Source organism: Entelurus aequoreus, linkage group LG02, assembly GCF_033978785.1.
Source record: "Entelurus aequoreus isolate RoL-2023_Sb linkage group LG02, RoL_Eaeq_v1.1, whole genome shotgun sequence".
Classification (NCBI taxonomy): Eukaryota; Metazoa; Chordata; class Actinopteri; order Syngnathiformes; family Syngnathidae; genus Entelurus; species Entelurus aequoreus.
This window is the reverse complement of record NC_084732.1, coordinates 79,789,993-79,816,873: the sequence shown is the minus strand read 5'-3', so window position 1 is coordinate 79,816,873 and position 26,881 is coordinate 79,789,993. Positions and strand designations below refer to the sequence as shown.

General features: G+C 37.1%; 1 protein-coding gene across 2 annotated transcripts in view; it reads left to right on the top strand.

Annotated features, from left to right (window-relative positions):
* The window catches only part of LOC133664595 (leucine-rich repeat-containing protein 4C-like), a 165,093-nt gene extending 143,015 nt beyond the window's left edge, over positions 1-22,078 (top strand). For both annotated transcript variants that reach the window (XM_062069359.1, XM_062069350.1), the window contains exon 2: positions 16,654-22,078. In XM_062069359.1, the coding sequence (XP_061925343.1) occupies positions 16,681-18,573 (1,893 nt within the window). In that variant the 5' untranslated portion in view covers positions 16,654-16,680 and the 3' untranslated portion in view covers positions 18,574-22,078. The remainder of the gene's footprint in view (positions 1-16,653) is intronic.
* The last annotated feature ends 4,803 nt before the right edge of the window (positions 22,079-26,881 follow it).

The following is a 26,881-nucleotide window of genomic DNA, read 5'->3' as shown; positions in this document are numbered from 1 at the left end:
ACCAAATTAATTAATGATTAATTATTTATAATTAATATACAGTAATAATGAATAATATTGGTGTAATAATATAACAATGGATAATATAGTTTTTCCAGCATAAATGCAGTACAGATGTAATATATGCATAGAAACATATTATCGGTAGTACAATATTACAATAATAATGTGTATCAGTATAACACACTATAAAAAAAAAATTAAAAAAGCCCCTGGTAACTTCATATTGCTTGACATTATATTTACTGTGTTAACATCTATTAATTGGCATCGGATACGCGTTCATTCCGCTTGCCTTCTTTTATGGCTGCCACATGCCCTGAAATGCTCATGAGAGGAAATGACTGTGCCGGCGTTATGTTATTAACAATAAACAATAACGTTTTGGGTCATTTCACAGTGTTGTGTTCGAATGGCGGCGGTATAATCACCTCGGCGTATGCTACCTGTGGCATTGTGACGAGACTGAGGCGATGAAGCCTGGATTGAAATACAAAGCCCAAAAACCAGTGAAGTTGGCACGTTGTGTAATTCGTAAATAAAAACAGAATACAATGATTTGCAAATCCCTTTCAACCTATATTCAATTGAATAGACCGCTAAGATATTTAATGAAACTTTTTTTTTTTTTTTTTTTTTTCAAATAATCATTAACTTAGAATTTAATGGCAGCAACACATTGCAAAAAAAGTTGTCACAGGGGCATTTTTACCACTGTGTTACATGGCCTTTCCTTTTAACAACACTCAGTAAACGTATGGGAACTGAGGAAACCAATTTTTGGAGCTTTTCAGGTGGAATTATTTCCCAGAAGAAAGCCATCACTCCAAATTACTTTGTTCCAGAAGTTTTGAGGCTTGTCTATGTGCTGTTTGGCGTAATATAAGTGGGATACTTTGTGACATTTGCGCAGAAATGGCTTTTTTTCTGGTGACTCAACCATGCAGCCCATTCTTCTTCAAGTGCCTCCTTTATTGTGCATCTTGAAACAGCCACACCACCATTTTTCAGAGAGTCCTGTATTTCAGCTTAAGTTATTTGTGGATTTTTCTTTGCATCTCGAACAATTTTCCTGGCAGTTGTGGCTAAAATCTTTGCTGGTCTACCTGAATCCTTCATTTTCCACTTCTTAATCAGCGTTTGAACACTGCTGATTGGCATTCTCAATTCCTTGGATATCTTTTTATACCACTTTCCTGTTTTATGTAGTTCAATTACCTTTTCTTGCAGATCCTTTGACAATTATTTTGCCTTCCCCATGACTCAGAATCCAGAAACATCTGTGCAGCACTTGATGAAAGATGCAATGGTCTGTCAGAAGCCCAGAAACTCACTGACCTTTTGTACACACACATTAATTACAAACAAACATGTCACAGGTGAGGATTGGAACCTTGATTAGACATTCAAACCTGTTTGTGTCAACAATTGTGCATGTTATCAGATCAAAGTCACTGGGGAAAGTAAACTTTTGATCAGGGTCATTTGGGTACTTTCTTTTGTCATTTTGATTTAAAAAGAGTAAACACAGTTGTTTGCCAATAAATAGCTTCACACAACCATTAAGCATGAGTGGAAGAAAGGATTTTGTGTTATCATTCATATTCTCTGAATGGCCAAGAAAACATAAATTCTCCCAGGGTATGTAAACTTATGAGCACGACTGTATATATATACATATATATATATATATATATATATATATATATATATATATATATATATATATATATATATATATATATATATATATATATATATATATATATATATATATATATATATATATATATATATATATATATATACACTACCGTTCAAAAGTTTGGGGTCACATTGAAATGTCCTAATTTTTGAAGGAAAAGCACTGTACTTTTCAATGAAGATAACTTTAAACTAGTCTTAACTTTAAAGAAATACACTCTATACATTGCTAATGTGGTAAATGACTATTCTAGCTGCAAATGCCTGGTTTTTGGTGCAATATCTACATAGGTGTATAGAGGCCCATTTCCAGCAACTATCACTCCAGTGTTCTAATGGTACAATGTGTTTGCTCATTGGCTCAGAAGGCTAATTGATAATTAGAAAACCCTTGTGCAATCATGTTCACACATCTGAAAACAGTTTAGCTCGTTACAGAAGCTACAAAACTGACCTTCCTTTTGAGCAGATTGAGTTTCTGGAGCATCACATTTGTGGGGTCAATTAAACGCTCAAAATGGCCAGAAAAAGAGAACTTTCATCTGAAACTCGACAGTCTATTCTTGTTCTTAGAAATGAAGGCTATTCCACAAAATTGTTTGGGTGACCCCAAACTTTTGAACGGTAGTATATATTTATACATATATATATATACCATACCATAAGAGATAGATATATATATATATATATATATATATATATATATATATATATATATATATATATATATATATATATATATATATATATATATATATATATATATATATATATATATATATATATATATATATATATATATATATATATGTATATATATATTTATATATGTATAATATACAGTATATATATATATATATATATATATATATATATATATATATATATATATATATATATATATATATATATATATATATATATATATATATATATATATATATATATATATATATATATATATATATATATATATATATATATATATATATATGTATATATATATTTATATATGTATAATATATATATATATATATATATATATATGTATAATATACAGTATATATATATATATATATATATATATATATATATATATATATATATATATATATATATATATATATATATATATATATGTATATATATATTTATATATGTATAATATATATATATATATATATATATATATGTATAATATACAGTATATATATATATATATATATATATATATATATATATATGTATATATATATACACAATATATATATATATACATATATTTCAGTGCAGAAATATTTGTTAATTAGGAATTTTTTTGCACTGATTTTTTTTTGTATAAACTTAATTTTTTTAAAATACTGAATTATTACACACTGCATTTGAAAACACTATTTTACCAAACCAAATTTGCAAAAAAAGTCAGTGTAAAAAAAAAAATGAGGCAGAAAAATTTAGTGCAGAAATATGATATATAATTAATGTAATACTATATTCTGCACCATTTTTTTACACTGAAATTTTCTGCACCAAATGTTTTATATATATATATATTTTTTTTTTTTCGCTGAATTTTTACACACTGAATTTTAAAACGCACAAATGTTACTCAAAAATAATTATTCAACTGAATTGTCGGCATGATTTGATGTCAATTTAAAATGTACATGTAAAAAATGTACTTACATGGATTCAGTGTCCAAAAAAAGCTTTTGAAATAACGATACAAATTAACATACAGTACATATCCCATAGCCTCCCAGAGCATTTAAAATAATGTCTCTACTGCAAAAAAGGTGTTACATATGATAGATGTGTGCTGCTAGTTCAACATCGCACACAGGTTGGAGAGCAGAATTTGGAAGGCGCAATAGTACTCACAAAAACCTCATTTAAATAGGGCAGTCTGCACCACTTTTCAATTGCACACACAGTCTTAGTAGATCACACACAAGATGCCCACTAATAGTACACACAACGTTATAATTTGCATACGCTGTTAAGTGGGTGTTATTTGGATCTTCAGTTGAATTTCAGCACTTCAGAAAAGTATGTACACAAAAAATAACACGGTTGATGTTTTGAATTAACATAAGAGAGATACCAAGATCATTTATTAGTAGTGTAGCGGTGCAAAAAGACAAAAAATATGTTCCCAGGCGTTTCTTTTCTGAGTGTCCTTCACTCAAGTGTAATGCAGGAATGTGTTTTTTTTTTCTTTTCAAAGCAGTGGTGTGTGGGGAGGTTGCAAAGAGGGGATGCTTGACAGAAAAAAAAAAAGAAAAAAAAAAGAAAAAGCCTGCTAAAAACACTTTCTAAAGGATGTGGAAAAAAATCCCGCTGGCTAAAGCTGAAAGTCACCGGCAATACTGAAATACTGAACCATTGCAAACGGTAACGTGATCAATGAGTATAGAATGTGGATGCATGTACTGCATGCTAAACAGGCCCCCAATGCACCAAGCAGCAAATAGTGATATTTGTTCAATGCAAACATCCCTAATAGCACACAAATGATGAATAAACATAACCGTGTTGTTTTGCTGCAAAGACTCATCCGCTGCAGTGAAAGGCCTTTTATTTCCGCGGAAAGAATGGAGTTGGGCTGATAAGTCGGCGGCACGGCGCGGCTCCCAAGACGTGTTACTCCAACACCAGCGAGCACAACCGGTGCCCGGGCCGAGGCTGGGGGGAGGGGAACATTGTTTTTTTTGGAGCAGTGAAGCAGCCCAGTGTGCCACAGCCAGACAAAACCCACAAGTCGGGCGACATTGTAGGCTGAACAATGAAATACAAACAACAAAACCAACTTGGGGGAATGGACGTTATTCAGAATCCTTTCCAACTAAAAGCACTGCAAAAAGTCAGTGTTCAAAAACAAGAAAAAAAAATACAAAAATTAGGGGTATTTTATTTGAACTAAGCGAAATTACCGTAATTTCCGGACTATAAGCCGCTACTTTTTCCCCTCGTTCTGGTCCCTGCGGCTTATACAACGGTGCGGCTTATTTGTTCTTCTCCGACACCGACGAAGAGGATTTCGGTGGTTTTAGTACGCAGGAGGAAGACGATGACACAATGATTAAAGACTGACTTTTCATATACCGGTAGGCTGGTTATTTTGATAACGTACAGGCGAGCACTTTGTATTACTTTGCACCGTTGTATTATTTGTACTCTGCACGAATGCTGTTCGCCATGTCAAAGATGTGAAAGTTTGATTGAATGATTGAAAGATTTATTGTTAATAAATGGGACGCTTTGCGTTCCCAAACAGTCATCTCTGTCCCGACAATCCCCTCCGTGGTAGCAGGAACCCCTATATACTATGGTAATTACACATCAAAACCCTGCGGCTTATAGTCGGGTGTGGCTTATATATGGAGCAATCTGTATTTTCCCCTAAATTTAGCTAATGCGGCTTATAGTCAGGTGCGGCTTATAGTCCGGAAATTACGGTATCAGCCAATAGAACAAGAAAAGTTGGCTTGTCAAGACTTTCCAAAAGAAGTAAAATTAGCTAACCTCAATGAACCCAAAAATACCTTAAAATAAGTATATTCTCACTAATATGATGAATGAGTGTGATTGAGTGTAAATGGGGGAGGGAGGTTTTTTTGGGTTGGTGCACTAATTGTAAGCGTATCTTGTATTTTTTATGTTGATTTAATACAAATAAAAACAATACAAATGTTTTGTGGTTGGGGACCACTGTTTTACATGATATATCATATTAAATCAATACAATCAATTAGCATGTTAGGTGGGTGCGTATTTAAGCGAGCGACGCCAAACGGCGACTAGAGACCTGTCAGCGGATGCTATCTTGCTGTTTAATACGTTGTGTTTACGCTTCAATGATGAGAGTATTTGGCCAGCGACCTTTTGTCCTACTCATTTCGGCAATCCTAGAAGCTCACCGTAGTTGTGCGGACTGTGACGCAACAGTTTGGTTTACATGTATAACTTTCTCAAGACGCTGCCACAGAAAGACGTATTTTATGCCTCTCCTTCTTTGTCTCATTTTGTCCACCAAATGTTATATACTGTGTGTGAATGCACAAAGGTGCGCTTTGTTGATGTTATTGACTTATGCGGACTGCCAATCCGGCGTATTTGGTCAGTGCATGACTGCAAGCTAATCAATGCTAAAATGCTATTTAATTATGCTAGTTTAATTTCCTTTACTTATGTCCTCTGTGTGTTTAATTTATATATGTCTCATGACACATTATCTGTATGTAATAGTGGCTGCATTTCTGATAGTTGTTTGTGTGCCATGTTGTTCCAGACCACAGCAAACATACGTGGCTTGCCAAAGATTATATTGAATCCACTAGAAGAAGACAGCCGGCTGTTTCCTTTAACTTGGACACACACATCTATACCTTTGGCCATTCTAAGCCAGTAATTTCCAGGCGTTATCTCACCCTCTGAGAAGCCTCCATTCCAATAATGTTTTCCAATGTTGTAAAAATGTGTAGAAGAAATATTACTGTGGGGGGGCGTGGCCTGAGGACCTGCAGCGAAGCGGGGTGTGCCAGGACCAGTTTCGAGGTGCGTAGATGGCACACCTGGGCTGGCTTATCTAATCACCGGTCGCTCTGTTAAAGAGCAACAGCCGGGAAGGAGAGGGGTTGTTGATGGTGGCGAGAAAACCCGAGCACGAACGAGAGTGAGGGCGAGACGGACAGAAATGACTGAAAACTAACACAAAAAACATTTATTGCAAAATAAATCATTGTTCAGAAAGATGAACGAGGCAGTCATGTCTGTAATTGGTGGTCTGAAGAGCACGGAAGAGCAAGTCTTCCACAATTACATTTGAACATTTCTGTCAACAAAGATTTGCGTCTATATTGGCCTACACTATAGGCTAATTTAGCTAATATAGGCACTTACACCATGTGTTGCCGTCATTATTAAACTTATGTAAGGCTTTTATTTGTGGGATCTGAGCCGAGGATGTTGTTGTGGCTTGTGCAGCCCTTTAGGACACTTGTGATTAAGAGCTGTATATGTAAACTTTGATTGATTGATTGATAATTATTTTGTGGCTGCAAACACATTTTTATTTTTTTAAATTTGTGGTCCAATATGGCTCTTTCAACGTTTTGGGTTGCCGACCCCTGTCCTATTCCGACCCAGTTAACAAAAAATACCGGTACTGGGTATACATCCTTCCTTCTGAGTCTCACTTGCAAGTACTGTATATAATAGACGTTGCATGCAGTCTTAAAGGCCTACTGAAACCCACTACTACCGACCACGCAGTCTGATAGTTAATATATCAATGATGAAATGTTAACATTGCAACACATGCCAATACGGCCGGGTTAACTTATAAAGTGCAATTTTAAATTTCTCGCTAAACTTCCGGTTGAAAACGTCTAGATATGATGACGTATGCGCGTGACGTCAATCTTTGAAACGGAAGTATTCGGACACATTGTATCCAATACAAAAAGCTCGGTTTTCATCGCAAAATTCCACAGTATTCTGGACATCTGTGTTGGTGAATCTTATGCAATTTGTTTAATGAACAATGGAGACTGCAAAGAAGAAAGCTTTAGGTGGGATCGGTGTATTAGCTGCTGGCTACAGCAACACAACCAGGAGGACTTTGACTTGGATAGCAGACGCGCTATCCGACGCTAGCCGCAGACCGCATCTATGATCGGGTGAAGTCCTTCGTCGCTCCGTCGATCGCTGGAACGCAGGTGAGCACGGGTGTTGATGAGCAGATGAGGGCTGGCTGGCGTAGGTGGATAGCTAATGTTTTTAGCATAGCTCTGTGAGGTCCCGTTGCGTTGCTAAGTTAGCTTCAATGGCGTCGTTAGCAACAGCATTGTTAAGCTTCGCCAGGCTGGAAAGCATTAACCGTGTATTTACATGTCCATGGTTTAATAGTATTGTTGATTATCTGTCTATCCTTCCAGTCAGGGGCTTATTTCTTTTGTTTCTATCTGCAGTTAAGCCTGATGCTATCACGTTAGCTCCGTAGCTAAAGTGCTTCGCTAATGTATTGTCGTGGAGATAAAAGTCACTGTGAATGTCCATTTCGCGTTCTCGACTCTCATTTTCAAGAGGATATAGTATCCGAGGTGGTTTAAAATACAAATCCGTGATCCACAATAGAAAAAGGAGAGAGTGTGGAATCCAATAAGCCGGCTTGTACCTAAGTTACGGTCAGAGCGAAAAAAGATGCGTCCTGCACTGCACTCTAGTCCTTCACTCTCACGTTCCTCATCCACGAATCTTTCATCCTGGCTCAAATTAATGGGGTAATCGTCGCTTTCTCGGTCCGAATCGCTCTCGCTGCTGGTGTAAACAATGGGGAAATGTGAGGAGCCTTTCAACCTGTGACGTCACGCTACTTCCGGTACAGGCAAGGCTTTTTTTTATCAGCGACCAAAAGTTGCAAACTTTATCGTCGATGTTCTCTACTAAATCCTTTCAGCAAAAATATGGCAATATCGCGAAATGATCAAGTATGACACATAGAATGGATCTGCTATCCCCGTTTAAATAAAAAAAATTCATTTCAGTAGGCCTTTAATTCCAATACATTAGATGGCAGGATTGTATAGACAACAGTGTCTTTGCCATAAGGCTGAATGTGCCAGTCTCGTCTTTTGTTGTGACCTACAAAGTATTTATTCTGTAAGTATTGTATTTGTTACACACCAGCTGTTGGATTGTAACGTGAATCTTGGTTGTGGATTCGTAACCAAATTTGAAGGCGTTGAAATCGCCATGTAAAATCGCTAACGCTAACAGGTAGCACGCATACGACAAAGCCTGCATGAATAAGCATCGAGCTAAGACGTTTTTTTAAAAATGGAGCCTTAGTTCGCATTGGAATGTTTTCTCTCAGGCGTAATTGCGTCAATGGCATTGGAAATTGTAACATTACCAGGGGGCACTTTGGCTGAGTCGGCACTGAACGCTGCTTATTATAAATAATGAACAACAATTCAACGAATTGATAGAATGATGTAATAGGAGCCATCAGAGCATATTTTGTTTGGTATGTCTAAAGTCCAACCCTCGTGTCACGACATTGTTTGTGGTAGACCTTCACTGGTGTATCAGGAGAATGTAGTCGCAGTTATACGGAACAAGTACTTCACAAATAGATAGGCCATGCTAATGAACCCCAGCGATGAGTCACGACTGCAAACTGAGGCAACAGCATGTGCATCTCTCATTGATGTGTTGTGTGTGAAAACCGAGTGTTCTGTACAAGCCATGTGGCCTGTGCTGTTACACATTAACCCTCAAACAAGACATGCATTAAATGTATGCAAATGTAATGAATCCATAATGTGTTAAATAAACACGCCGAATGCTGTTCAGCTCAGCATGACAGTGCTCTAAGCGCTAACGGGTTCTTTTCTCAATAGGACAGACTTGTCGGGTTGAATATCACTTAAGTTAATGATTTCTACTTGAAAACGGCTCTGGTTCGGTACAATGATTTATTGCTATTTAACAAATGTAAAGAAACATGTCTTGCTGTTTCAGTCTTGGTTTATGAATGTCAAACAAAACCACGTTCGTACGTTTGATTTCGTGTTTTAATCAACTTGCTGTAATGGATCGTTTGTGTTGGTCCCCGGAGCCTAATGAGAGACGCGGAAAATGAAATGACGGAGATGAAAATTAGCTTCAGCTAATATTGTTTTGTGTAACATATGCCAATATGAGTTTATTGAAGTTGCACTAATTGACATCCTTTCAAAACTGCAGTTTTGATATACACTGTGTCAGAATACCGTAATAGCACTCAGCTAACTGTGACGGAGTTAAATTAAATACACAGAGGACATAAGTAAAGGAAATTAAATATACCTACAAATGAGGCATAATGATGCAATATGTACATACAGCTAGCCTAAATAGCATGTTAGCATCGATTAGCCTGCAGTCATTAAGTGACTAAATAAGCCAGATTAACACTCCAACAAGTCAACAACATCAACAAGCGCTCACCTTTGTGCATTCACGCACAGCATAAAACATTTGGTGGACAAAATAAAACAAAGAAGGAGTGGCATAAAACATGTCTTTTTGTGGCAGCGTCGGAGAAAGTTGTACATGTAAACAAGTTCAAGGATCGCTGAAATCAGTAGGACAAAACGGTGCTTGCCAAATACTCTCATCAGTGAAGCATGTATACCATAAACAGAGATCACATTTAGGTCACACGTTGCATGAGACGAAGTGTACGTTCCTGTAACTTTCTGTCCGGAAAATAAATATTTATACTAGCAATTCTGTAATCTACTCCAGCACCCCCGCCACCCCGAACGGGACACGCGGTAGAAAAATGGATGGATGGAGAGTAACATAATTTCATGATTAATATCCAAAAATTACCATTCTTAACAAACGACAGTAGAATCAGCACACTTTATGTGTAGTGTTGGAGTTGTCCAACTTCTTGTGTGGCCTTAAACGCATCAGTGGCTAATTGCCATGAGTGTATGTGTTGGTGCAGGTGAGAGAGAGAGCAAGCGGCTGCTGTTGATATACAGTAACAGATGACAAATAGTTGCTTTTGGCTTGGTTTGTACGGTTGACAATGATCAGTTTTGCTAGATAGAAGTATTTTACACATTTTTTTGGTGTGGTTAATTATAGTGAAGATACAATGTTATGCAGAGGCGTGCTTATGACAGTTTTATGGATGATATTATTGATAGTTGCGGCGGAGGGGGGGACACAAAATGTTTTGTTCTTGCAGCGTCCCAGAAAAATAATTGAGAAGCACCGTGTTAGATGGACATCAGTATATCCATGACGCACGACCTAAACCAGGGGTCGGCAACTCAAAACGTTGAAACCGCCATTTTGGACCAAAAATACAAAAAACACATACTGTATGTCTCCAGCCGCAGAAAATGAAAAGCTGTATATAAGTATTAAAATGAAGGCAACACATGACGTAAGTGTCTAGCTATAATAGCCTACTATCAAAATGACTACATGTCGCAGGCTGAAGCAAATCTTTGTAGACAGAAATGTTGAAATTGAGGATTGAATCTACATATTTTTACAACATTAGAAACCATTAGTAAATCAGAGGCTATTTAGAAGGTGAGATAACTCCTGGAAATTACTGGCTTTTATTTGCCAAAGGTATAAATGTGTGTGTCCAAGTTAAAGAAGACGGCAGGCTGTCTTCTTTTAATAGATGTATTGCAATCTTTGGCAGGCTAGGTAATGTTTGCTGTGGTCTGGAACAACATGGCACACGGACAACTATCTGAAATGCAGCCAATATTACATACATATAATGTGTCATGAGACATGCAAAACTAAATTATATACTGAGAGGATAAACGTAAAGGAAATTAAATGAGCTCAAATATACCTACAAATGAGGCATAATGATGCAACATGTACATACAGCTAGCCTAAATAGCATGTTAGCATTGATTAGCTTGCAGTCATGCACTGACAAAATATGCCTGATTAGCACTCCAACAAGTCAATAACATCAGCAAAGCTCACCTTTGTGCATTAACGCACAGCATAAAACATTTGGTGGACAAAATGAGACAAAGAGGGAGTGGAAGATTTTTACATGTAAACAAACTGTTGCGTCACAGACCACACCAGGGTGAGTTCAAGAACCGCCAAAATGAGTAGGACAAAACAATGTTCACCAAATACTCTCATCTACGGAGCCCCTAAAGGGACATGGGATTTTTTTTTTTTAGACATGTATCTCGGGTTCCACGAGAAACTTTCTCGTGCGCACGAGAAACTTTTTATTAAAAAAAAATAATAATAATAATAATATATATATATTTTTCTTATAAAAAGTTTCTCGTGCGCACGAGAATTTTTTTTTTTTTTTTTTCTTTTTTTTTTTTTTTATAAAAAGTTTCTCGTGCGCACGAGATACATGTCTAAAAAAAAAAAATGCCCATGTCCCTTTAGGGGCTCCGTACTCATCGGTGAAGCATACACACAAACTATTTAAACAGTGGGCTTTCTAACAATCGGGAAGGTTTGTGTCATGTTTGTCCTCAAACAAAAAACATACTAAAACAAACAAATTATCTTTTTTCCATTTCTAATCCTTTTTTAAAAAATGCTCCAGGGAATCACTAGAGCTGCGGCTTGCTGACCCCCGTCCTAAACAGTGCACTACTCACTCCAGTACAGGTTTGTCATGAGAAAACGAATCTCTAAATCACAGAAAGACGCCAGTGGCTGCTGGCACGGACGCTTAAAAAAGTAAATGTGGGTGTATTTTTATCTTTCATCCGGGATTTTAAATGTGAGCAGCAAACTGCTTTCACAGTCTCTAAATACATTTTGAGCTGTGCAGATTCAATTAGGAGGGGATGAAGGACGGATCTATTTGTTTCCGTGCATTCGGTTTATGTGCAAAAAAAACGATTGTCCTGTTCAACTATAAGCAGATAAACATTTTTGAAAGAGGCACATGTCCAATCCTGTAATGTCTGCCTGAGAGCAAAACATCTTATTTAGCACAAAACATCAGTCGGATTCAACAAGACGTCGACGCAAATTAATTTGCTTTTTTTTTCCCCCGCTCGTCGGGTTTTCGCTACGTTCAACAATTGCATGTGTCGGGAGTGTTTTAGAGTACAGCCAGACGAAAAAAGCAGCCCTTCCCGGCGGGAGACCTCATTCGATCTCATTCCCCTGCAGAGACGTGTGCCTTTGTAGCCTCCCAGCACGGTGGCTGGTGAAAAAAAACAAGACACATGTAGATTATTTTCTGATGATTAGGTCAGCCGCTCAGCCTTACGAGAGGACAATTCCACCTCGGCTCGCAATATTTCCGGTTTAGAAAACGTCGGCGGTAATATTCCCTGTGTGCGGATTGAAGAAAAACACGTTACAAGAACATGACATTAATGCACAGACTGTGCGTCACTTGTTGTATGGTATGTTTGGTACGGGTGTCGTGTACGTGATAAATCCGACAGTCGGCATTTATCCACACAGTAGGCTTACTGCGTGGATAAATGCAGGCTGTCAGATTTTGCATACGGTCTTTTTTTTTTGGTCTTCGGAACATAGGTATATTCCTATACACTAACAACCTGAACCAGACCTGGGCAAATGAAGACCCGATAAGCTTTTCAATCTGACCCGCCGGACATTCCCAAATATTTGTTTTTAGATCTTTAAGATGGAAACTGTAGCTGCCATTATGATGTGCCGTGATGTTTTCAAATGACCGGAAGTCTTGAACTATACAAAGTATTTCAATGGTTGGAATCTGCGATTTTGCATGATATACTAGTCCATCCATCCATTTTCTACCGCTTATTCCCTTCGGGGTCGTTACTATGGTAATTGTTAGAATAATTGTTTGTAAGTTATCACAAAAAACTTTGTGTTGAAATAAGTTCCAAGCAAGAAGACAAAAGCTGTCTTTGAAACCTACCAAGAGTAAGGCTCCTAAAACTCCAATGTGTTGGGGGTGGGGGTGGGAGGAGATGACAGGATCTGCCCAATTTCCAGACGACCTCTTTTTGAAGTATTTTACGAACGTCTATTTGAACTATTTTATGGACCACTTTTGGAACTATTTTACCAACTCTTTTTGAACTGACCTTTTCTGTGAATTGTTTACGACCTTTTCTGTGAACTTTTTGCAACCTTTGTCCTTTGGAAACAGTGGTGGCCAGGTGGTCGGGGAGGGTCCAAAATAAAAGAAGAAGGCGATGCAATCTTTTGGCAGAGCGTGCTGAGATACTGTGTATAGACGACTCTCCTCAATATTGAGTCCAAATTGAATTCTGTCTCTGTTTAAATATTTGCCTCTTGTCTTGTTTAATAGATGTCATCAGTGTTTGAACCTGACAGTAATCCAATTAGTTACGATGGTAATCTAAGTCACAGCAGCTCAGACGAGGCACCAAGCAGTGTGGGTGGGGAGCGTTTCCACAGAGTGTTTCCAGAGTGGCCAGCCTGAAATGCGGGTGTCAGAGACAGACGCGGAAGGAGATTTTTACAACAAAGTTCTAAAGCTTAGTGATACAGTCGTGGTTTAATAGTTTACATACACTTGTAAAGAACATCATGTCACGGCTGTCTTGAGTTTCCAATCATTTCTACAACTTTTTTGTGATAGAGTGATTGGAGCACATACTTGTTTGTCACAAAAAACGTTCATGAAGTTTGGTTCTTTTATGAATTTATTATGGGTCTACTGAAAATGTGACCAAATCTGCTGGGTCAAAAGTATACATACAGCAATGTTAATATTTGGTTACATGTCCCTTGGCAAGTTTCACTGCAATAAGGCGCTTTTGGTAGCAATACACAAGCTTCTGGCAAGCTTCCGGTTGAATTTTTGACCACTCCTCTTGACAAAATTGGTGCAGTTCAGCCAAATGTGTTGGTTTTCTGACATGGACTTGTTTCTTCAGCATTGTCCACACGTTTAAGTCAGGACTTTGGGAAGGCCATTCTAAAACCTTAATTCTAGCTTGATTTAGCCATTCCTTTAACACTTTTGACGTGTGCTTGGGTTCATTGTCCTGTTGGAACACCCAACTACGCCCAAGACCCAACCTCCGGGCTGATGATTTTAGGTTGTCCTGAAGAATTTGGAGGTAATCCTCCTTTTTCATTGACAAGTATTTGCTCCAATCACTCTATCACAAAAAAATAAGAGTTGTAGAAATTATTGGAAACTCAAGACAGCCATGACATAACCACAACACCAGAGGGAGCTCCACTAACCATGTTAAACCCTGATTCCGATCTAACAAAGGTCTTAACTCATTCTCTTTCTATGCCACATCAATGTGGAATGCGCTCCCAACAGGTGTAAAAGAAAGGGCATCTCTATCCTCCTTCAAAACCTTCAGAACACCTCCAGGCAACTTCAACCCTAAACTAACACCCTCTCTTCCACATCATACGTCTTCGGATTGTAAATAATCAAATGTAAATAATCAAATGTAGACACTTTTTCTTATACTTTCTGATCTCTCTCTCTGTGTCCACTACCTGCTGTACATATCCTACCAAGTCAGTCCTACACTGTTCCAATGTCCATTTCTCTGATGATGCAATTGTTGATGACTGAAGTGTTGATACCAACCAATCCTAAACCCCCCTCCCCCCTCCATATCCCACACCCCGGATTGTAAATAATGTAAATAATTAAATGTATATACTCTGATGATTATGTTGTGTGATGACTGTATTATGAAAATAGTATATATCTGTATCATGAATCAATTTAAGTGGACCCCGACTTAAACCAGTTGAAAATTTTATCCGGGTGTTACCATTTAGTGGTCAATTGTACGGAATATGTACTTCACTGTGCAATCTACTAATAAAAGTTTCAATCAATCAAAAAAACATTATGTTTTTTTCAAGTGTATGTAAACTTTTGACCACGACTGTATATCAGATATATCAGATCGTAGGTGTTTAGTTTTTTTTACCGTTCACGGTCATATTTCGCTGTGTTTGTTGCATTTTTGTTGCTCACTTGATTGTAAATAATGTCTATGAAGAGGGGGTATGACGTTCATATGTTGTCAATATTCAGTGTTGTATCGTTCCTAGTTAATATTGTAAATCCCACATTCTTTATGTTCATGTACATTCTGGGTGTCTCATTCAGAAATAAATGTAAAATTATATTCCGTTTTTTAAAGCGGTTTGTCATAACTTTTTTAGCATTTAATCAGACATTATTGTGAGGTTTTGTATTAGTGTTCCTAAAAATCAGATATACCAGCCCCCAGACAAATGTTTTCTCTAAATTTGACCCCCCCGAGTCAAAATAATTGCCTAGGCCTGACCTAAACGGATTGCTGTAGTCTGAAGTTGTGAGACGGTGGAGAGTAGGGATGGGAATCGAACATTTGAGGTACGAATTAATTGGTTTGGTGGGAAAATATAAGGTGCATCCGATTTTAACTCGTATTGCTCAAACTCGATTTTGATGTATTTCAAATAAGGCTATCAAAAGATTAAAGTATTTAAGCGCAATTATTCACATTTTGTAGGAGTACTTGCATTCAGAGGAGAGGAGCTACTCTTGGATGTTTAGATACCAAAGATGGTTGATAATGTATTCTCTGATAATGCTACCTGAATAAATGCTTCTGATATTCTGTATATTACATGTTGTACAAGTTAATGGTATTCATATCTCTGCATGACAATATCTTTTAACCTTCTTGATTTAGTAATAAAGTGTAATATTCAGCTTGCTTGACATTCTGTAACTGAAGACTATCAACCAGAACACGCTATAAAAGAATACACACGTTATTTATTATGAAAGAAAATAGCCTTTATTTCAGCCTGACAGAAAATGTCCACCCTTTATATGCCTAAATTGATGTACTAGCCTGTATTTAGGTAGAGAAATCACAGATTGCAATACAAAACATATTTGACAAAAAAATATAAATCAATATCATTTTTTTTTTTTACTCTTGAGACAGTCTCAATCAAAGTTGAGTAGTATCACTTTCACATTTTTACAGGTGGCTGTGTATGTGGTTAACGTGTCTGCCTCACAGCCACAGGGTTATGTGCTCTGTGTTGGGTTTGCATGTTCTCGTGCTTGCATGGGTTTCTGCCACAGCCCAACAATTGTTTTTAGATATAACTGAGAGTCTAAATTGCCCATAGGTGGAATTTAACTGGTTCAGATAAGCCCCAGATCGTCTGTGACTCGGATAAATGACTAGCTGTATCATCGGATACTTGATTTATGTAAGAGATATCCCGGGAACTATTGTCATTTTATTTGATCAGTTTTTCATTCGAATTAATCTTGTTTTTGTCCTGATGTGTACTTGTGTGAATGGCCTCACATGTACAGTAGTACAGTAGAAACACAGAGATTACCCCTTGATATGATCAGTGCATGTCGATAACTTTTACTGACATGTTTTTTTTTCTTTTTGTGTCTTGCAGAAAACAAAAAGAGCAGATGAACTATGAATGCTGAAAAAAATGATCTCCCTCCACCGCCAGACAATGAGGAGTCGTAGGCTGAAGGGGGCACTGTCCAACCCCCTTTTTGTGGTCCTCTTGGCCCTTCAGATCTTGGTGGTGGCCGGGCTAGTCCGCGCGCAGACCTGTCCCTCCGTCTGCTCGTGCAGTAACCAGTTCAGCAAGGTCATATGCACCCGCCGCAGTCTACGGGACGTACCGGATGGGATCTCCACCAACACCCGTTACCTAAACCTCCAAGACAACCTCATTCAGGTGATCAAGGTGGACAGTTTCAAACACCTGCGCCACCTGGAGATTCTGCAGCTGAGCAAGAATCACATCCGCAGCATTGAAATCGGCGCCTTTAATGGACTGGCGAGCCTAAACACACTGGAGCTCTTTGATAATCGACTCACGACAATCCCCAACGGAGCATTTGAGTATTTGTCCAAGCTAAAGGAACTGTGGCTTCGGAACAACCCTATCGAAAGTATACCATCTTATGCCTTCAACCGGGTCCCCTCGCTCCGAAGACTGGACCTTGGGGAGCTTAAACGTCTCTCCTACATTTCCGATGGAGCTTTCAAAGACTTAAGCAATCTGCGCTATCTGAATTTGGGAATGTGCAACCTCAAGGAAATCCCAAATATCTTACCTCTTGTAAGACTTGAGGAACTGGAAATGTCTGGAAATCAGCTGTCGGTCGTCAAGCCGAGCGCATTTACAGGACTTGTGAACCTCCAGAAGCTATGGATGATGCATGCCCAGATTCAAACCATTGAGAGGAATTCCTTTGATGACTTGCAGTCTTTAGTGGAGCTGAACCTCGCCCACAACAACCTGACCTTTCTACCCCACGATCTCTTCACGCCACTCCATCGCATGGAACGGGTCCACCTTCATCACAACCCGTGGAACTGCAACTGTGATATCCTGTGGCTCAGTTGGTGGCTGAAGGAGTCCGTACCTGCCAATACCAGTTGCTGTGCCCGTTGCAACAGTCCGGCGCTCTTCAAAGGACGCTACATCGGGGAATTGGACCACAGCTATTTCCAGTGTGACGTCCCTGTCATAGTGGAGCCACCTACCGACTTAAATGTGACAGAGGGCATGGGCGCGGAGCTGAAATGCCGTACGAGCTCCTTGACGTCTATCAGCTGGTATACACCGAATGGCTCTCTGGTTACGCACGGGGCTTATAAGGTGCGTCTATCGGTGCTCAACGACGGAACGCTTAATTTTACCAGCGTCACAATGCAGGACACCGGGACGTACACTTGCATGGTCAGCAACACAGCGGGCAACATCTCCGCCTCCGCTGTGCTCAATGTCACTTCCGTGGAAAACAGCGGGGTGACCTATTTTACCACGGTCACAGTGGAGACCATCGAGACCCCCGGCGATGACAGCCACACGCCGCTTCCACCCTTCGGCTGGGTGTCGTCCTCCACAACAAAAAGCACTCCTGTTCCGACAAGGACCACAGAGAGGACTTACACCATTCCCGTTCTCGATCTGGATGGGGAACGAGCTCTCAACGGCCTGGACGAGGTGATGAAAACCACCAAGATCATCATCGGCTGCTTTGTGGCCATCACGCTCATGGCCGCTGTTCTGCTCGTTATTTTCTACAAAATGAGGAAGCAGCATAACCAGCAGGATCCTGACGGCCCGGCCTCGTCTATGGAGGTCATTACTGTAGAAGAAGAGCTCGCGGGTGTTGCTGCTATTGACAGACACCTATCGCTGCCCCCACTGGAGCACTACAACCACTACAACACCTACAAGAGCACTTACCATCACCCCTCTATGCTCAGTACCATACACAGCTCTACCACACAGGAACATTTACTGATTCAAGCCTGTTCTAAAGACAATGTACAAGAGACCCAAATCTGAAGTTGCATTTATCAGCAGTTTCGGACACCACCGAGAGGATCAGCGTGATGTTAACGCGGCACAGTTAATGTCAATAAAAGTGCTGAATCAACATTTGGCAAAGGGACCACTAATGATACTTTATTAAGTGTCTTCAAAAAACAAAGATTATTTATTGAAAAAGTATGTCCGGTGACTAATGAAAAACAAATTGTGATAGCTTTTTAGCTTGTTTTCTTTCTCTATCTGTAATGTTGCACAAGGAAAAGAATGGTTTACTAAACGTGAATATGGAATGTTGGCCTTCCACTGAAGTGAGTTTAATATCATTGTTTTTTTGTGAAGGGATTGGTTTGACATTTTTAAAGGGGAACTGCACTTTTTTTTCCATAATGCCCATCCTCCACAATCCCTATGTGAAACATGAGTACATGTCTTTCTCCTTACGTGCATTCTAAATAGTGACAAACTGCTAGGACGGGGCGGCTAACAATGCAGGTAAATGGGGTTCATCTCCTCCGTATAAACCGTATTTTTCGGAGTATAAGTCGCTCCGGAGTATAAGTCGCACCGGCCGAAAATGCATAATAAAGAAGGAAAAAAACATATAAGTCGCATTTTTTGGCGAAATTTATTTGATAAAACCCAACACCAAGAATAGACATTCGAAAGGCAATTTTAAATAAATAAAGAATAGTGAACAACAGGCTGAATAAGTGTACGTTATATGATGCATAAATAACCAACTGAGAACGTGCCTGGTATGTTAACGTAACATATTATGGTAAGAGTCATTCAAATAACTATAACATATAGAACATGCTATACGTTTACCAAACAATCTGTCACTCCTAATCGCTACATCCCATGAAAACTTATACGTCTAGTCTCTTACGTGAATGAGCTAAATAATATTATTTGATATTTTACGGTAATGTGTTAATAATTTCACACATAAGTCGCTCCTGAGTATAAGTCGCACCCCTGGCCAAACTATGAAAAAAACTGCGACTTATAGTCCGAAAAATACGGTACACACTTCACAAAGATGTAGTAACTGCCCTGACCACATGATGGCGACAAATACACATGTAATAATGTTAATTAAACAACAAGCAATAAGCACAACCCACTTCAACAACCAGAGTTCACAACTTTTAGTTGTGACAGAACAACTTCAGTATTTTTGTGAAAAAAGAATGCTACTTTTACTCCGTTACATTGAGTTTCATTTAGATCGTTACATATATTTACATCATCATTTATAATCTATTGATTAAGACTTGCAAAGACGCATTCATTTGTCAGCGAGCCTTCTTCCGGCAGGCACTGTCACATGACCCCGTTTCACCAATCCAAGGTAAGCTCTAGTGGCGTTTGACCCCACTCCACCAATCAAACGGAGCCTATCATTATAACTTGATAGAATTAACAAAATAGAAACCTACTTGTGTTAATAAGTGCCCGAATGTTCCCAAAATAAGGCACTTTCATTACGTGACATGGCTGTTTGAGAGAACTGGTAAGCAGAAACCTCCAAAACGATCATTTTGTATGTCTCTTAAACACGTTAAAAGATTTACAACAACACCCGATAGCAGTGGAAATGTGTAGTTATCTGTTGTATCCGAAGCCTGAAAGTTACTAGAGCTAGCTTATTAGCATCTAGCATTCTCTTATTCTACTGTATTTATATTCCAACATAGCTAAACAAGATGAAATGACCACAATCGCCCCCTAGTGCACGAGAGGCACACTGCGTATGGCCAATAGTCACATCCCAGCATTGTAACAACGTTTATTATACGTACATGTCTTTAAAAAACTGACTTTGCAACAACGTTGCAAAATAGTTGTATTTGTAAATTGAGACATCATTGATGTCCAACGTTAGATCCACGTTGTTGGTTGGGACACAACCTGACATCGAATAAACGTCGTCAAAAAGCATGTCGTTTCAACGTTGTATTTGTGTCGTAGAATATCGGTTGGGAAATGACCAAAATTCAATGGTCAGAGCCCAACATTGATTAAACGTCGTCAAAAAGCATGTTGTTTCAGCGTTAGGTTTGAGTTGTTCAACGTCAGGACCTAATTCAACATGTGGTCAACGTTGCTTTAATGTCTTGCGCCTGCTGGGTTTTGAGATAAGAGGATGGAAACAGCAACTTCACATGTAGCTGTGAAAATGGAAGAAACCGAAATATTTGACAAATCAAACTAATTTAGTGCATTAAAACGTACTGACTGTAAAAAGTGACATGTCGTCAGACAAGGCAGCGCAAACCTTCAATAATTACATTCAAACTAGTAAAAATGACATTTGTATCAAGTGCTGTCATCCGTGTCAGTAGATATGTTCACTTTTCAGCCTACAAGAATTCCACTTCCAACTAGAATAAATTGTATATGAACATTATGTTTGACACTCACATATAGCTACTAAATAAATCAGAAGTTGCTCAGAAGTTACTCAATACTTGAGTACTTTTTTCACGGAATACTGACTTACTCTTACCCAAGTAATTATTTTGATGACTACTTTTACTTTTACTGGAGTCATATTGTTCTAAAGTAACTGTACTCTTAGTTGAGTACAATTTTTCATGCTGAAATGACCAAAATTCAATGGTAAAATCAACGACAGGACCCTACGTCGATTAAACGTCGTCAAAAAGCATGTTGTTTCAACGTTAGGTTTGAGTTGTTCAACGTCAGGACCTAATTCAAGAAATCAGACTAATTTAGTGCATTAAAACGTACTGACTATAAAAAGTGACATGATGTCAGACAAGGCAGCGCAAACCTTCAATAATTACATTCAAACTAGTGAAAATAACATTTATATCAAGTGCTGTCATCCGTATCAGTAGAGATGTTCACTTTTCAGCCTACAAGAATTCCACTTCCAGCTAGAATAAATTGTATATGAACGTTATGTTTTACACTCACATATAGCTACTAAATAAATCAGAAGTTACTCAGAAGTTACTCAATACTTGAGTACTTTTTTCACGGAATACTGACTTACTCCCACCCAAGTAATTATTTTGACGACTACTTTTACTTTTACTGGAGTCATATTATTCTAAGGTAACGGTACTCTTAGTTGAGTACAATTTTTCATGCTGAAATGACCAAAATTCAATGGTTAAAATCAACGACAGAACCCAACGTCGATTAAACGTCGTCAAAAAGCATGTTGTTTCAACGTTAGGTTTGAGTTGTTCAACGTCAGGACATAATTCAAGAAATCAGACTAATTGAGTGCATTAAAACGTACTGACTGTAAAAAGTGACATGATGTCAGACAAGGCAGAGCAAACCTTCAATAATTACATTCAAACTATTAAAAATAACATTTATATCAAGTGCTGTCATCCGTATCAGTAGAGATGTTCACTTTTCAGCCTACAATAATTCCACTTCCAGCTAGAATAAATTGTATATGAATGTTATGTTTTACATTCACATATAGCTACTAAATAAATCAGAAGTTACTCAGAAGTTACTCAATATTTTTTTCACGCAGTCACGGGGAGAACATGCAAACTCCACACAGAAAGATCCCTGAGATAGGCTCCAGCGCCCCCCGCGACCCCGAAGGGAATAAGCGGTAGAAGATGGATGGATGGATGGATGGATGGATATATATATATATATATATATATATATACATATATATATATATATATATATATATATATATATATATATATATATATATATATGTGTTTCCCTGCACATCAGGGTATTTTAACCTGCGAAACAGGCTTGTAGGGATGAAATAGCCTCTGTGTTTTTTCCTGATCTAATGTATATTGAGAACTGTATAACGGGTAAACCATAGAAACATATATATATATATATATATATATATATATATATATATATATATATATATATATATATATATATATATATATATATATATATATATATATATATATATATATATATATATATATTACATATTCCTCACGCACATATATATATATATATATATATATACATATATATATATATATATATATATATATATATATATATATATACATATATATATATATATATATATATATATATATATATATATATATATATATATATATATATATATATATATATATATATATATATATATATATATATATATATATGTGCGTGAGGAATATGTTATATATATATATATATATATATATATAAGTGCGCGAGGAATATATATATATATATATATATATATATATATATATATATATATATATATATATATATATATATATATATATATATATATATATATATATGTATATATATATATATATATATATATATATATATATATATAGCTCGCGCACGTATATATATATATATATATATATATATATATATATATATATATATATATATATATATATATATATATATATATATATATATATATGTATATATATATATATATATATATATATATATATATATATATATATATATATATATATATATATATATATATATATATATATATACACAGCCCGGCCCCCGGCCAAATGTTTTTAACCCAATGCGGCCCGTGAGTCAAAAAGTTCGGGGACCCCAGTACTAAAGTAACAGTACTCTCAGTTGAGTACAATTTGTGGGTCCTCTACCCACCTCTAGTGGTTTACAAAGGGGCTTTACAGGTGGAATAGGGTGTGTCCCCATTGTTAGCCGCCTCCTATCCCTTTTTTTTTTACTGTTTACGATGCACATAAAAAGTAAAGTGTCCTTGTGTCCCAGAAGGATCGTGAAAGATGAAGAAAAATCCATTTTTTTAAAATTGCATTCATTTGCTCGTGCCCGTAAATGTCTCTGTTGTTTCCCACATAAGATGTGTTAATTTTCATAATCACCCGGTTATTGGTGCCGTTCTGCAGAATGTTTTGATGGGGGAAGCTCTTGATGTCATCGCCGAGAAGCCGGCGTGTCTGCGGAGGAAAGCAGCCAAATTAGTATGTGCATTCCCCCCGTGGCTCCTTAAAGCAGCCACATATCATTCATTGTAATTAAGATAAAGTCCTCGCTCCCTCTCCTCCCTCTAACTATTATTTACACTTCATTTCTTTATTACTACTTTCTTTGCGTTCGCTTTCTCATTTCTGCCCGCGTTCTCAGTGTCCTCGTGCCCGTCCCGCTTTTTGATTGCTTAATTCAGGCCCATTTCTCAGCCCTTGCCATGTCTCATTTGTCTCGCTTTAGCCGTGGGCATGCGCCGCACGGCGGCGGAATATTTTCTGGGGAAAAAAAAGGAAGGGGAGCATAAGGCTGCAGTCAGTGCCCTCCCCTGGTAACCCAGATAAGATGTACGTCCACGCAGTGTCGCGTTACCTCGCCATCGCCCCCGGGGTCACGCGAGCTCATGTGCTGATGGTCCATCTGTTGGTGCGGATAAAGAGGCAAATGAGGCCGCTTTGTAATGCGGCGTGACCCTGTCGGACCGATGCAGACGGGGCTAACGTACTCGGTGAAGCAGCGAGGGACCTGGCACAAAAAAAAGGGGAGATGGGTTACGTCTCATTAAACTGCATCAGCGGTTCATTTGCAGACCCACAGTGGAAAGCTGATAACCAAACAGCATTTGGATTTTTTTTTTTCCCCCAACCCCCGAGCATCTAACAGGGGCGGAGGACTTTGATATGGAAGAGACCCCTGCTTATTGTTTTAGTACAAAAAGAGGGACACTCTTTGATGTTGCATCATTTTGCAGTCCATCAGAAGATTGTCTGTTTGTTTTCGAGAAAAAAAAAAAAAAAAAAAAAAAGGAAGACCTGCAGGTATGCGGAGGAAGGATAGACCCCGGTCATGAGGGGTCTTCAAACAGAAATATAAAAGATATGAGGGAAGAGGAATGAAAAATAGATAAGGCATAAGGAGGCAAAAAAAGTAGCCATCAAGACAGTCGCCATGGAAACGGTGACCTTGTGTGGAACGTGAGATGAGGTAGATATGCCTCCGTGCAACAAGCGCCTTTTAATTTCCCAGCGAAGATTAAACGGACGCCGTGCCAAATTCGAAATAATGCAACGGGTATTTATTTGCAGATGGCGGCGTATGACGTCATCCAGATTGGTGTGTTTGAAAAAAAAAAAAAAAAAAAATTCGATAAATCACTAGAAATAAAAAAAAAAAACGCTCCTTTACCTCAACTGTGGATGGCTACCTGAAAGATGGCGTCGTGGTCAATGCGTACACTGCAAAAAGTCAGTGTTCAAAAACAAGAAAAAAACAAACAAAAATGAGGGGTGTTTTATTTGAACTAAGCAAAATTATCTGCCAATAGAACAAGAAAATTCGGCTTGTCAAGACTTTCCAAAACAAGTAAAATGAGCTAACCTCAATAAACCGCAAAATACCTTAAAATAAGTATATTCTCACTAATAACAAGTGCACTTTTCTTGGTAGAAAAAAAAAAGAGTCCTTTTTGCTCAATATGTTGAAAAATATTCTTCAGTTAAGTAAATGCTAGTGCCATTATCTTGACATAATGATATGCGCTCGGCATCATGATTTTTTTTTTCATGCTTGAAGTAAGAAATTATTACTTTAAAAAAGTAGTTTTATACTTGTGAGTGTTGATGACACAGCTTTGTATCAGTTGATATTCTAGTTTCAAGCACGTTTTACTCAATATAGGTCATCAAATCTCAGCAACAAGCTGTAATATCTTACTGAGATCATTTAGGACCAAAACCCTTAAAACAAGTAAAACACTCTAACATAACATTTGCTTATTGAGAAGAATTATCTTATCAGACAGAAAATAAGCAACTATTACCCTTATTTGAGATATTTAATCTTACTTAGATTTCAGTTTTTGCAGTGTACGTCGGTGCAAAGATGAGTGACGGGCAAGTTTCACCTCAAATTATACGCTGACTGGGTTTTAGATCAATGTTTTTTCCAAATTTTGGGCAAATAAATAAGATGCATTGGGGTAAAACATTTTGATTATGTCCCTGGATGACATTCTGATGATAAAATTGTGTTTGTGTCTTTTTTAGGTTAATTAAAAAGATGCAAGTGAGTAATCGCCTGTGATTAATCGTGACTGATCCAAATTCCAAAGTGTCATAATTGATAAAAAATGGTTTTTAATTTGAGTAAAATTAACTTAAACTTTTCTTAAGGTCATTTGAATTAGACAACCAAGTAACTTGTAATTAATCATGATTAATCCAAATTCAAAAACGTGATTAACCTGATTTAAAAGTACATTGTTTGACAAAATTGCATTTGTGTCCAAATAATGGGGTCTTGTTTTAAATTAATATACATTTTACAAACAAGTAATAACCTATAATAATTATGATTATCCAAATTCAAAGGTTTGATTAATCTGATAAAAAAAAATTAACTGTTTGACAGAACTGCATTTGTGTCCTAATATTGGGGTTTCTTCTGAAGTATTTTAAATTATGCAAGCAATGATTAATCACAATTAATCCAAATTCAAAAATAGGGATTCAAGAGATTATTTATGATTAATCGTTTGACAAAATTGCGTTTGTGTCCAAATAATGGGAACATTTTTTAAGTTAAATTCGATTTTTCAAGTGAGTATTAAGCTGTCATTGATTATGAATAATCTAAATTTAAAAGTATGATTAATCGGATAAAAAAATCCTTTCAAAAAAGTGCATTTTTGTCTGATAATTGGGGTCCTTTTTAGGTGAATTGAAATGATGCAAGTGAGTAATCACCTGTGATTAATTGTGACTGATCCAAATTACAAAGTGTCATAAATTGATAAAAAATGTTTTTTTAATTTGAATAAAATTGTGCGTCTAATTTGAATTATGCAAGTAACTTGTAATTAATCACGATGAATCCAAATTAAAAAGCGTGATTAATCTGATTTAAAAGTAAATTGTTTGACAAAACTGCATTTGTGTCCAAATATTGGGGTCTCTTCTGAGTTATTTTAAATGATGCAAGCAATGATCAGTCACAATGAATCCAAATTCAAAATAGTGATTCCAACTGATTATTTATGATGTATTGTTTCACAAAATTGCATTCTTATCCAAATAGTTCGGTCTTGTTTAAGGTTTATTTAATAATTACAATCGAGTAATAAACTGTGATTAATCATGATTAGTCCAGGTTCAACATTGTGATTAATCCGATTTAAATTATTAGTTGTTTGACAAAATTGGATGGATGAATGGATGGATGTATTAAATCCAAATATTGAGGTCTTTTTTAAATTATTTTAAATTGCACAAGCAATTAATAACCTATGATTAATAATGATTAATCCAAATTCAAAAGTGTGATTAATCGGATTAAA